Source organism: Staurois parvus, unplaced genomic scaffold (genome assembly GCF_062004578.1).
Source record: "Staurois parvus isolate SC_StPar_1 unplaced genomic scaffold, SC_StPar_1.0 ptg000580l, whole genome shotgun sequence".
NCBI classification, from domain to species: Eukaryota; Metazoa; Chordata; class Amphibia; order Anura; family Ranidae; genus Staurois; species Staurois parvus.
The window spans coordinates 437,396-450,839 of record NW_028318376.1 but is presented as its reverse complement, the minus strand read 5'-3'; the positions used below and the strand labels follow the sequence as shown (position 1 = coordinate 450,839).

The 13,444-nt window shown below is 38.2% G+C and overlaps 1 protein-coding gene across 3 annotated transcripts in view; it reads left to right on the top strand.

Moving 5' to 3' along the window:
- Window positions 1-13,444, top strand: part of HHLA2 (HHLA2 member of B7 family) — a 51,624-nt gene that overhangs the window by 35,294 nt on the left and 2,886 nt on the right. For 2 of the 3 annotated variants that reach the window (XM_089692237.1, XM_089692236.1), the window contains exons 5-7: window positions 9,980-10,294; window positions 11,161-11,406; window positions 12,357-12,653. In XM_089692237.1, coding sequence (XP_089548363.1) covers window positions 9,980-10,294; window positions 11,161-11,406; window positions 12,357-12,653 — 858 coding nt within the window. The remainder of the gene's footprint in view (window positions 1-9,979; window positions 10,295-11,160; window positions 11,407-12,356; window positions 12,654-13,444) is intronic. The other variant, XM_089692238.1, reaches the window with a different exon arrangement.

Below are 13,444 nucleotides of genomic sequence, written 5' to 3'. Positions count from 1 at the left end.
ATTGCTTGGATTTAGAGATTTGTTTTAAAGAGGGAAGATTTTCAACTAAAACTTTCTTTAAAACAGTGGATCGCAATGGACATATCCCTTTTGATAGCTGCCACTAAGCACCGTGGTTGTTAAATATTCCTAAAGGTCAATTTATTCATTTAAGACAAAATTGTACAGAGAATTGACCAAGCTGCCATTTTAGGCCAACGTTTTATTAATAAAGGCTATCAAGAAACCTTTACTATAGAAAAGATTAGGGAAGTCGGTGACCTTGATCGAAGGTTATTGATTGAAGATAGAATGAGAAGAGAAGAGTTAACAGAACAAGTACCAATCATTCTAGATTACAATAGACAACATAAGAAAATTGAGAAGATTTTCAAGAAACATTGGCCAATATTAAGAACAGATAGGCATTTGAAGGAAATTTTACCTGAATGTCCTAAATTTACATATTGGAGAGCCCCAACCCTGAGAAATAGGATAGCAAAGAATGTGGTTGATCCTCTCCTGAAAAAACATATTTCCTGCTTTGATAAAAATGGGTTCTTTCCTTGCCTCCTTCCTTGTTCTATCACTTGCAGGACTGAAGGGGTTGTCTATGCCCTCCAGTGTTCATGCGGCTTACAGTATATTGGAAGAACTAAGAGACCCCTTTGGAAGAGGTTAAGGGAACACATACAAAACATCAAGAAATGTTTTACGAAACATACTGTTTCTAACCACTTCGTTACACATCACAATAAAGATACATCCTCTTTGATTTTTTGGGGTATAGAAAAATACAAGTCCCACTAGAGGGAGAGTAACAAAATCCATGCTTTGAGTCAAGTCGAGTCAAAATGGATATTCGATATGTGAACATTAGCACCCCTGGGACATAACATCGAATTTGATCTCAATTGTTTCATCAGTGATTATTAGGGAGATTTCTTACTATTTTTATCATCACTTTAGTAAATTGTTATCTCTGGTTCTAGTTCATTTTAGGTTGCTTTTCATATAGGAGCAGTTTTTTAGGATTAGTACCATTCTCTGACCACTACAGGGATCTGTTATCACTGTCTTTACTGTCATTTTTTATTTTTATATTTTTATTATTTCTCAATATCTATTTATTCCCTATAGGTCAGTTTTATTTATCCATTTCATGTGGTATTTATTCGTTTTTAGCATATATATTTATATATTCTGTTATTTATGTGGTTTATTTAGGATTTCCAGTATTCGGTCTTATAGCACATATTTGACCTTCTTAACCTCCCTGGCGGTATTCCCGAGTTTAGTTTGGAGTAAAGTTTCAGTAACACAAGCGGTAACCTCAAGCTACACTGGGGAATACCATGCGGCGCTGCTTCGCAATCTCTTCTACACTTACCTTCTCCTGCACTCCTGCGATGTCCCTCCTGCAGTGTCCCCGGCAATGTAATCCAGCGGATGCCAGCATCTGTCTTCTGGGTTCTGTCCACTGTGAGTGTCGGGACGTACGGGGGACGGAACGGCGGAAAATTTGAAAATGACAAAAAGTGACATTCACTAAAATCACTAAAATCACATAGTAAAACATTACTGTATCAAACCATTTCACATACATTTTGTCCCTGGTGCTTTGTACTGTGCCCTGCCTGCATTTTTACTGTTTTTATTGCCTGGAAACTGAGATACGTCCATGGCGTCCAAAAAGCGTCCCTTTAGGTCAAAATCGGTTTTAGACCAGCTAGAGAACAGCGATAGTAAATCAGAACCACTTGCAGAATTGAGTGATAATGATTCGTGGGGAAATTCGTCATCAGACACTGAAAACGATTTTGCGACTTTGCTCAGTGATGTGCGAACTTGGCGCTATATTTCAAATTTCAGTGTTTTTGGTTTGATTATATTATTAAATTAAATTTATTATTATATTATTATTTTTTATGATTATTTATTAAATTATAATGTATGATTTCGTGTTTCAAGTTTTATCCTACCCGGGATGTTTACTAGACTCTTGTTCGGACAGATTTCAGTGAGTTATTCCTAAGAATTACAGGCCTACAATATAAAACGCCAAATTTCCATGCAAAATAATGGTACCACTTTCAGCACCAAAAATCTGAAATAATCATACCGCCAGGGAGGTTAATATGGATCATCTGAATAATCTTTATTGATTCAGGATGAATTTTGACAATCATAGCCTAGCGTTCTGCCACATATTGTTTGCACTTTTTGTTACTATACATTAGAGTGGTTGGTCCACACTAAAATGGCTGCTGCTACTGTGTATTAGTTTGTAATTTTTTGGCTAGAATTTTTGCCACGTAATGTGTATATTTCCTTTTTCTACTAAATACACAAAAATGGCCACTGTTATTTTTAACAGTATTTAATATCTGTTTACCTCTTAATGTGGATATACCCTTTCACTACTAAGTACATTGGTTGGTCTACACAAAAATGGCCTCTGCTATTGCATTTGTTTTTCGTTTGCATATCAATTATCATTGCTTATATTAGTCAATGTTTGTCATGCGCTTCCTATCCCTGAAAGAGCCATGTGACTCATGGCGTAACGCGTAGGATGGAAGCTTGTAACGTCTTTTTTGGTCCGTGCGAGAGCCGCCATCTGTGTGTGCTTTTCCCTTTTAATGCTTGTAGTAGGTTCTGTAAACCTTGTATCTTTGTGAGTGGCATTTTTTATACATTTGTATGGTAATAAAACTTTACTACACTATGAGGCGTTCCATGTTCCTTATCTTTTGAGCACTTATCCATCAAAGTGGGGGCGTAATGGATTGTTCCTGAGAGTGCCTGGAGAGACCTGTGGAAGCAGAGGATCCAGTGGGATTCATATTGAGCGCATGTTGATCTATATTCTGTATGGGTCAGCTGTTAAGGTACCTGAAAGTGGAGTACGATAGATTTGCACACCTGTTGAAGTCACTGGTGCATTTTTTGTAATGTTGGAGAAAGAGACTGTTATATCACTTTCGGACTTCATTTTGCACTTTATTAAGTGTTATCTATCATTCGCCATTTATCTTTTTTTTGTATATATTCAGTAGAGCTGCTAACCTCTTTTTTTTATGCACTTTTTGTGAATATCTAGCCCAGTTGAACATTAATTTGATTGATCACCTATTTATTCTACTTGGGGAGCTGATTGCTCAGCCTGGCATTCATTTTACAACTTTTTTTGTTGATTTTCACACTTGATGCTTCCGCTCAGCCGATTGTTTCTTACAGCTTGGCCAGGTGTTTGCTGCTATTGTGATCATGTTTTATTTCTGACATAGGTTTCGTATATTTTACTGTTCTTGTTGTTTTTTACACTTTATTCTTCAGCTTAGCTGGGTGTTTATTATAGGTTGGACAGGTGTTTATTGCTACTTGATTATGGTTTATTTTTTATGTTTCACATGTCATTTGGATTTAGTGGCTCAGCCAGTTTTTTATTTTATTGACTTTATTTGTTTCACAGATTTATTCAATGATACATTAGGTTTGATGCTCAGGAGGGTGTTTAGTTATTAGTTTATTTTTTGGGTCACTAGGGGTAAGAGCAGCACTATTTTTGAGGAATGTTATTGATGTGAAAACACATTTAGGTGCTTGCAGCAGTTTATCATTTATTTTTGGCAACGCGTGAGTATTATATCCTTATTTTTATATATACTGGACTATAGACATTATACTAAAAATGGTAGTGATCAGCATCATTGAGTGACTGTGATAGTATGGTTGCCAATCTCGCGCTAGCAGACACTGGCTGGGAGGGACACTAACTGACACTGACATCGCTAGTGACACTAATACAGTGATCAATTATACATAATACTGTACACTGTACCAATGACATTGGCTGGAAAGGAGTTAACATCACGGGGCAATGAAGGGGTGTGTGCCTAACAGATCTGGCTGTTTTTCTTCCTGCTTTTCAGGGAGAAGAAACATCCAGATTGCTGTTCTGTGTACATATAATTCTGGGATTGGCCACAGCCGATCAGCAGGTTTCAGTCAAAATCATTGGCTGAAACCTGCTGACAAACTCGTGCTGTGTCTAATCAAAGCAACTGTCAGCAGGGGGTGTATGCATGCATGCCCAAAACCTAGAAGAAAGGCTGCGATGTACGGGTACTTCAGCTAGCCTGGCTATTTCATTTGCCCACGGTAGATGTACTGTGGGAGGGCGGCAAGTGGTTAAATCAGACAAATTAAGCTTTACTAATTATAATTATTTTGGCTACATCTAAAACACTCCAGATTGCTTTAAGAGTTAAAACCCCTATCAGGTTTTTCTTGCTGTCTGAGTCCCCAGCAACTTGATTTAGAACTACCTCCCTTTGCCGATCTGAGTGTATTAAAGTGTTTAAAGTAGGAATCTTAAATCAGAACTAAACCCTACTACTCTTTACAGTCAAGGAAGCTGCCTTGTTAGAATGTTTGATCTGCAACTGCCATGGTGCTACACATGTGATCAGGTATGACAACAGTCATTTGATGTCAGAAGGCAAAAGGGATGTACAGAAGACAGTGTGTGATGACAGATGGCAAAAGGGATGATGATGTTACTGTGTAAAAAACAATGTATTCCAGCCACAACCTACATACTGTCCAATCTCATCTATAAAGCATCTGTATTCTAATGCATTTTTGCCCCAATGGATAAATTGTAGAAAAACCTGTTTGGGTAAAACGCATTATTGTGGGATATGACAGTGTGTCAGTTGTGGCTGGAATAAAATGTTTTATCACAGTGACATAATTGGTGTGTGTCCTTTTTGCTTTCTGACACAGGGTACTGGATCATCCGACACTACTGCCCAGGACACTCCTCAACAGCAGGCAAAAGTTAATAATAAAATAACACTGAGCTTAGTAGAAAACCTGCAGAAAGTAGAACTATGAATTCAGGCCTAGGCAGAACTGTCACTACTTTTATAACAAACGTTAGGGACAGATTTATTTCTGGAAACCAATTTGCGTAATAAATTAGCTGCCTCGTTCAAACCATATGTACATAAAAACCAATTGAAAAAATGCACAGATTTCACTTATATAGGGTTTTTCACACCATGTGCAGAGCAATGTGTATTTTTTACGTACAGTTGTGTTCAAAATAATAGCAGTGTGTTGGAAAAAAGTGAATAAAGCTCAAAAACACGAAGAAAAATAGATCAAATTTGTGTTGTTCCTCTAAAAAAAATTGAATAAAAGTGAATTTTAGACTGTTCAAAAATATAGCAGTGTTTGTATTCTTCTTTACAAACTCAAACATTAACTATATAAACTGAAAAATGTTTTAAGGCAGCATGACCTCTTCAAGTATTCTGATGTATTCAAACTGATCCATGATCCCTGGTATGCGATAAATAGGTCCAACACCGTAGTATGAGAAACATCCCCATATCATGATGCTTGCGCAACCATGCTTCACTGTCTTCACAGTGTACTGTGGCTTGAATTCAGTGTTTGGGGGTCGTCCGACAAACTGTCTCCGGCCACTAGACCCAAAAAGAACAATCTTACTTTCATCAGTCCACAAAATGTTGCACCATTTCTCTTTAGGCCAGTCAATGTGCTCTTTGGCAAATTGTAACCTCTTCAGCACACGTCTTTTTTTCAACAGTGGGACTTTGCGGGGGCTTCTTGCAGATAGCTTGGCTTCACATAGGCGTCTTCTAATTGTAACAGTACTCACAGGTAACTTTACACCTTCTTTGATCTTCCTGGAGCTGATTGTTGGCTGAGTCCTTGCCATTTTGGCTATTCTTCTATCCATTCGAATGGTAGTTTTTCACTTTCTTCCACGTCTTTCAGGTTTTGGTTGCCATTTTAAAGCATTTGCCATCATTTTAGCTGAGCAGCCTATCATTTTCTGCACTTCTTTATATGTTTTCCCCTCTCCAATCAACTTTTTAATCAAGGTACGCTGTTCTTCTGAACAATCTCTGGAATGACCCATTTTCCTCAGAATTTCAGAGAGAAATGCACTTTAACCAGCATGTACAACATTTGCTGCCTTCCTTCCTTAAATAAGGGCAATAATTGCTACCTGTTTCTCAAAGAATGAATGACCTCACTAATAGAACTCCACACTGCTATTATTTTGAACATGCCCCTTTCAATTAGTGATTCAATTACACAGAATCAGCAGCATGCATGTCATGACTGTTGGGTCTGTTGGATTTCTATTACTCTACTACACCTGCTAGTAAATTATTTGCCAAGTAGAAATATCATTTCTACCAAAAACAGTGATTGATCAGGTTAGTGATGTCTGACTGCTATTATTTTGAACACAACTGTATGTGTCTGCAAGGACACAAAGAAAACAATTGCTTTCCATGTGTCCTATTCACACCATAACACTGATATCATGTGTGGATGTACAGTAGATTACAATATGACTTGTGTTGCAATTATACATGTTATTTTATTTTTATTTTTTATTTGCATTATTTTTTTCACACGCAAGTGGAGTTACCCTTTATTCAATGTTTTTTCTAGAGCAGCAACTGCGTCCCTACTTGCACATTTATCACATACAGAGACTTCTGATTTCAGCATGCCTAGTTCAGTGTGGGCAATACATTTTTTTGACCCATTTGGAGGAAGTCATAAAAATAGACATTCTTTAGAATTTCCTTACACCTCTGCACCACAACTGTTGGTGTTTGCAACAGATTCAGGTACTTGCTGGAAAAAGATACTGGAATCTATCTGAAAAGGTGGCGGCATTGGCATCTGTCTGAAAAGGTGGCCATACTGGATACTCTTTCCTCAGTGCAGCTCAACATTACTGAGTTCCCTCCTTTGCCACTGCATCCATCACACAGACAGGCAAATGGAGGAGTTTTGTATTGGGCTGGGGGGAACATGATGGTTCCCCATCAGGGTCACCTTCCTCTAGATTGACAGCCCCTGTCAATTGAAAACAAGGTGGACGTAATTGGGAACTATGGCCCATTAGGACATCCAACAGGCACTACAGCCATGGAGATTAGATCCCTATTAGCTCTACTGACCCAGTGATAGTCATTTCCCAAATATTGGCATTATCCATATGTGAGTAATGATATTACCTGTATCGCCAGCCCTTTTGTTTATGTAGCGCTACCCCCTTAGGAGCCGCTAGATTATGCTTGTCCTCTTGTGCTGCCTTAACCCTGTAAACTCCCCAGCATCTCTGACACTCTAGGTTATGACATATTGAACACCCCTTTAAATGATCAACAAACACAATTTAAATTCAGCAGTGCAGATTCTGTATTAATAAGAGTAAAAAGCAGGTTCAGAATGACAATCACTCAATTCTGGAAACATTATCTAATATTGTTTAAATAGGACCCCAAATAAACAATATCAGATTGACACTGATAAATCAATCATAAACGGGCACATCTTAATGTGTATCGGCTATAGGCACACTGAGCAATTGAGGTGAAATCAAAGTTATCAAATGAAAGGGCAAGATTGTGACAAAGATAACACTGGTTCAGAGGGAAGGACCTAATAGCAGTTCAGCCCCTTCTGGACCACTGTGAGAAACTTCTGCTTTATACCATAGTAAGTGACATCTCCTTTTGGGCAGGTTCACAGAACACTAATAATAATATATGGGCAGTTCAGACTATAAAAACAGGCATTATCTTTGCCGGAACATTGGAGCTCAGGGATGAAAATTTAATCTTTAGTGACATCCTGGATGTGACGAAATGCGTAGGGGTAGGAACTTCTGGTTCATGGGCCACTTCTGCACTGTGGAAGCCACTGCGCAAATACCGTGTGACATAAAAAATTGCAACAATCACCATTTTATTCTCTAGGGCCTATATACAGTGTGTATATATAATATATACAATGTTGGGGGGTCATAAGTAATTTTCTACCAAAGAATAGGCCTGTCAGAATAGGCCTGGTCTTTAAGTCGTTAAATTCATTTTTTTTTTCTCATTAATCTACACTCAGTACCCCATAATGACAAAATGAAAACAGAATTTTAGAAATGTCTGTAAATTTATTAAAAAGAAAAAACTGAACATGTACTTAAATAATCAGACCCTTAACTCAGTATTTTGTTGAATCACATTTGGCAGCAATTACAGCCTCGTCTTTTTGGGTATGACACAACAAGCTTTGCACACCTGGATTTGCAGATTTTCTGCCATTCTTCTTTGCAAATCCTCTCAAGCTCAGTCAGGTTGAATAGGGACAGTTGGTGGACAGCCATTTTCAGGTCTCTCCAGAGATATTTAATAGGGTTCAAGTCAGGACTCTGGCTAGGGCACTCTAAAACATTCCGAGAGTTGTCCCTAAGCCATTCCTGTGTTGTCTTGGTTGTGTGTTTAGGATCATTGTCATGCTGGAAGGTGAACTTTCGGTCTAGTAAGAGGACCTGAGTGATGTGGAACAGGTTTTCATTAAGTACATCTTTGTACTTTGCTACCATCAACCCTGACTAGTCTCCCATTCCCTGCTGCTGAAAAACAGCATGATGCTGCCACCACTATGCTTCACTTTTGTGATGGTATTGGCCAGATGATGAGCAGTGCTCACTTTTAAAATTGAGGCCAAATAGTTCAATCTTGGTTTCATCAGAACAGAGAATCTTGTTCCTCACAGTCTGAGAGTCCTTCAGGTGCTTTTTTGCAAACTCCAAGCTGGCTTTCATGTGTTTTGCACTGAAGAGAGGCTTCCGTCTAGCCATTCTGCCATAAAGCCCAGATTGGTGGAGGGCTACAGTGATGGTTGTCCTTCTGGAACGTTGTCCCATTTCCACACAGGATCTCTGGATCTCAGTCAGAGTGACCATTGGGTTCTTAGTCACCTCTCTTTCTGAGGTCCTTCTCCCTTGACTGCTAAGTTTGGCCAGGAGACCAATTCTTGGAAAAGTCCTGGTTATGCCAAACTTCTTCCTTTTGAGAATTATGGAGACCACTGTGGCCTTAGGAACCTTCAGTGCTGCAGACATTTTTTTAACCTTTCCCTAGATCTGTACCTTGCAATAATAATTTTTCCCGAGCTGTGCAGGCATTTCCTTTGACCTCATGGCTTTTGCTCTGATATAGTGTGCATTCTCATTTATAGAGAGGTAAGCACCTCTCCAAATCTTGTCCAATCAATTTAAGTAATTTACCACAGGTGGACTCCGAACAAGGTGTAGAAACATCTCAGCAATGATCAAGAGAAGTGGGAGGCACCTGGGCTAAATTTCAAGTGTTGTTGCAAAGGGTCTAAATATGACATTTCTGTTTTTCCTTTTTCATACATTTGCAAATGTTTCTAAAATTCTTTTTTCACATTGTCATTATGGGGTAGCAAGTGTAGATTAATGAGGGAAAAATTAATTTAAAGGACTGTAGTATCAGGCTGCAACATAACAAAAATGAAAAAACGTGAATACTTTATGAACACACTGTAAATAGCATATATCAGTGCTATAATTAATACATGATTAATATATATATATATATTTATTTAAAATAAAAGCAGTGTAAGTATCTGCATTTGATTGGTCATCAGCCTCTTACAACGTACTGTGCAGTCTGCTGGGGAAAGTAACAACATAAAGATTCAGTGAGTTGTACTGCAAGGCAAGGAGCATACTAATAGCATGAGAGAGCAAAGTGCTAGAAAAATGAGATAATTGGTGTGCTGTTTCCCTTTTTTCCTGTCACAAGGAGGGGATGGGGAAGGGATGTGAAAGTGAAGCTGCTGCAGAAAAAGATCCGAACAGCTCCTCTGGTAGACAGGGATGCGCTGTGAGGATAAGCTCTGAATACCTCAGGACTGGGTGGACAGAAATACAAATTCTTTGGCATTCAAAACATCTTTCACATGTATGTATTTAATTTATGCATTTAGCTATATGCCTGAATGTTAAAATCATCTAAAAGTCATGCCCATCAAAATGCAGATGTTCCAAATCAAGAGTGAATCTAGCACAATTTTAGGATTGTAGAGCTATTAGCATTTATCTTAGCATGCGTCATTCTCTTTACAGCTGCAGTTTGGGGTGAGCTGCATAAAAATGTCACCATACCATGCTTGTTTAATCCAGGGGAGGGAATTGTTATTCACTGGAGGATCACAAATGATGACTCTCGAATAGTGCACAGATTCTACCAAGGTCAAGACAGGTTGGAGAGTCAAGACAAAAGCTACAAAGGACGAACTTCACTGATCCTAAGTGAGCTGGCAAATGGAAACGCTTCCCTCCAACTTAGAGATTTACAAGAAAGTGATGAAAACTCCTATTATTGCTATGCAGGAACAAGTAAAGGAAAGAATGAAGAAACAGTGAAAGTGAATGTTGCAGGTAATTGCTAATCTTCACTCAAAATGAGTACCGGGGGTGTGTATCACAGCTCAGTATTGTATCAGCCTCTATGATACAAACTAGAGATGAGCTCAGCTGTCCTCCAAACTCCTCTCTACCTGATCTCCGAACATGCGCTCTTTTATTTACTCCAATGAGCTGCAGGTCAGGTCATTTCTGTGACCATTAACTACAGGGTGCACAGTGGCTAAATGGTTAGCACTTCCGCCTGGCAGTACTAGGGTTATTGGTTCGTATCCCAACCACAGCACCACCTGCCTGGAGTTTGCATGTTCTCCCTGTGCCTGCGTGGGTTTACTCCGGGTGCTCTGGTTTCCTCCCACACTCCAAAGACATGCTGGTAGTTTAATTGGATGATGTCTAAATTGGCCAGAGTATGTGTATGTATGAATGTAAGTTAGGGACTGTAGACTGTACGCCCCTTGAGGGTTAGGGACTGATGTGAATGTACAATATATATATATATATATATATATATTTGTAAAGTGCTGTGTAAATTGACAGCACTATATAAGTACCTGTAATAAATAAATAAATACAGGGTGGAAATGACCTGGCCCATAGTCTAATATACACAACTAGCTAAGGCCTCTAATGAAACATGCTCTAGCATTTCCTCCACCTGGAAAATATACCATATTTTCCTATATATAAAAATTCTCATATGTATAAAAATATACAGGATTCTCACCCACAAATTATTTGGGCCTTGTTTAGTGATATAAAAAAAAATAACAAAAATATCTTACAGAAGTATCAGAAGTTAATCAATCCTTGAGACCCAAGCATTATATTCCATCTAATGTTGTCATATTCATCATGTTTATCCATAATGTATTTTACAGACTTTGGACACTCAATGGAATATACACTGGACCATAATGAGCCACGTCTGAAGTGTTATGCAAGTCATGTCTATCCCACTGATACTGTCACTATAGAATGGTATCAGGAGAACCTTAAAATACATCCAGACAACAACTCAAGTTCACGGTCTCTATGTGATTTAACAAAAAACTCTACCTCATGCAAATGCATTATAAGTCATTCTGTGGTGCAAAATACCTGGACTGGCACGTGGCAAACAAAGGGTATGTATCGCCAATATAGTGCTGAATTTGAAGACAGGTGCAGTTACTGTATGGGAGCTGCTATTCCCTACCTTTTTTTTTTTTTAAGGTACAAGCTCCTGGCTGTCATCCTTGCATTCCTACTAAATGAATCACTGGCCTGAATGAATTATGCAGTTCAGTTTCAATGTCACCAGCATGCATGCTTGCTCCAGGTCAGTGATTCACTAAATAGCAAAGCAAGGTTGAAATCCTTGCAGCTTGCATCCTCACTGACAAGTGGGCAGGTGCTGTTCCCATAAAGCAATTTGGCAAGTTTCTTTTATCCACCAGAGCATGAGGCATAACACTCTGAATCATGCTTAGCTTTCTTAGAAGACCTGTCAGGTTGAGTTCAAAATAGGGGGGACCAAGCATGACAGCATATTGGGTATTGAGGAATAAAGTTGGTAGAATTTTGTTTGAAAACTATCATTTTCAAAATGTTTGTTCAATATTCTAGTGGTTAATGGGGAACAATTGTGTGGCCTACAAAATTCAAAGAGGTTGGAAATGCATTTTTGTTTTTCTTATCTGAAAAAAAATAAATTCTATCTGTTAATGTAGTTCTCGGTCAGGAAAAAACTGTCGTATTATATTTGTATACGATAAAGAATCAAAATTGAACCTTTACATTTTATACATTGGTATGGCAATCAAAAGAAAATTCATTGCAAATGAAAATTCTTGCAATGATGGCAACATCAGGTGCTCTGTCGAACAAACTGTCATTCAAAAATCTAATTGTGTACGCGAGAAGGGTTAAAGTAATTAAAAGTACTCATACTGCAAATGATTTGGGATGAGGGGGCTGTAGTTTTGACTTACTAAATCTAATTTTTTTTGTAAAATGTTGATATGTTTTGTTCAGGGGAATTTTCTGTTACCTGTAGAACGTTGTTTTTTTTTATTGATGTTCTGTTTCTTTTCAGCAACCGAACGGGACAATGTTGAATGCTCATGTGGGCACTGTAGAACTGTGAACGCCGAAATGTCAGTTAGGTTGTACCTAAGAAAAAATACAACAGAGGTCCTTGTGGCATTAGTGAACAGTTCCTCACTTGTTATCTCGGATGGTTATAAAAGCATAGCACATGGAAAATCGGGAGAATATAGTCTGCATCTAAACAATCTTACTGCTAATAACAACGGAGACTATATTTGTGAGATCAGGACTTCTGATGAAATGTTTATAATTATGACCTCTGTTAATATCACAGATGCAAAAGGTAAGGATGGCTTTTACTTTTATTTTCTATGTGTATGAAATACATAATGTATATTGACCATATGAACCATTGTGAAAAAATAGGTCTGTGCTGCCCAACTGATAGCTGCGGCATTGAGAGCATTTTAAAAGACCCTGGACACTCCATGAAGAATTCTACTTAAAACTGGAACCTACTTTCCAAATACACATGGCATATGTCTCATACCCACAAAATACTCCATACACTTGTTGAATTTTGCTGAATCAACTTTTTTCATTCAAATTTTGTAGAGGGATTTAGGAGGAAAATTGTTGGCCAAACAGTGGCTTTATCCAATCAGGTGCAGTCACTGTTCAAGTTTTCTGACATGCGTGAGTGTAAGCATACAATAACCAGAAGGGGACAATCCTCCATCTATACTGGGAAATCTGTACATGTATGGCCAGCCTTTCAGTGCAACAATCAACAGTCTCACAGACACACCTAAACCTCAGTACATCATTGTTTTATAAAAAATTAGACCTATTCATTATTGTTTTTTCACACATGGTATAAAGATATAGAATTACCACCTTATCTGCCTTACAGAAGAACCTCATTAAAATAGCTGGGGCTAGTTACCAACCAGCAACTGTGGAAACAATCATCACTGATGATTAGAATTATCTAATGGACAACATAATGTGTTCCTTTTTGGCCTTAATTACCTCCAAAATTGCTGGTTTTGTTATATAAGAATTGGAGGTAATTATTTTTTAATCATGTGCAGTAGTAGGGCCACTTTGAAAACTACCCGAATCTGCCCCATG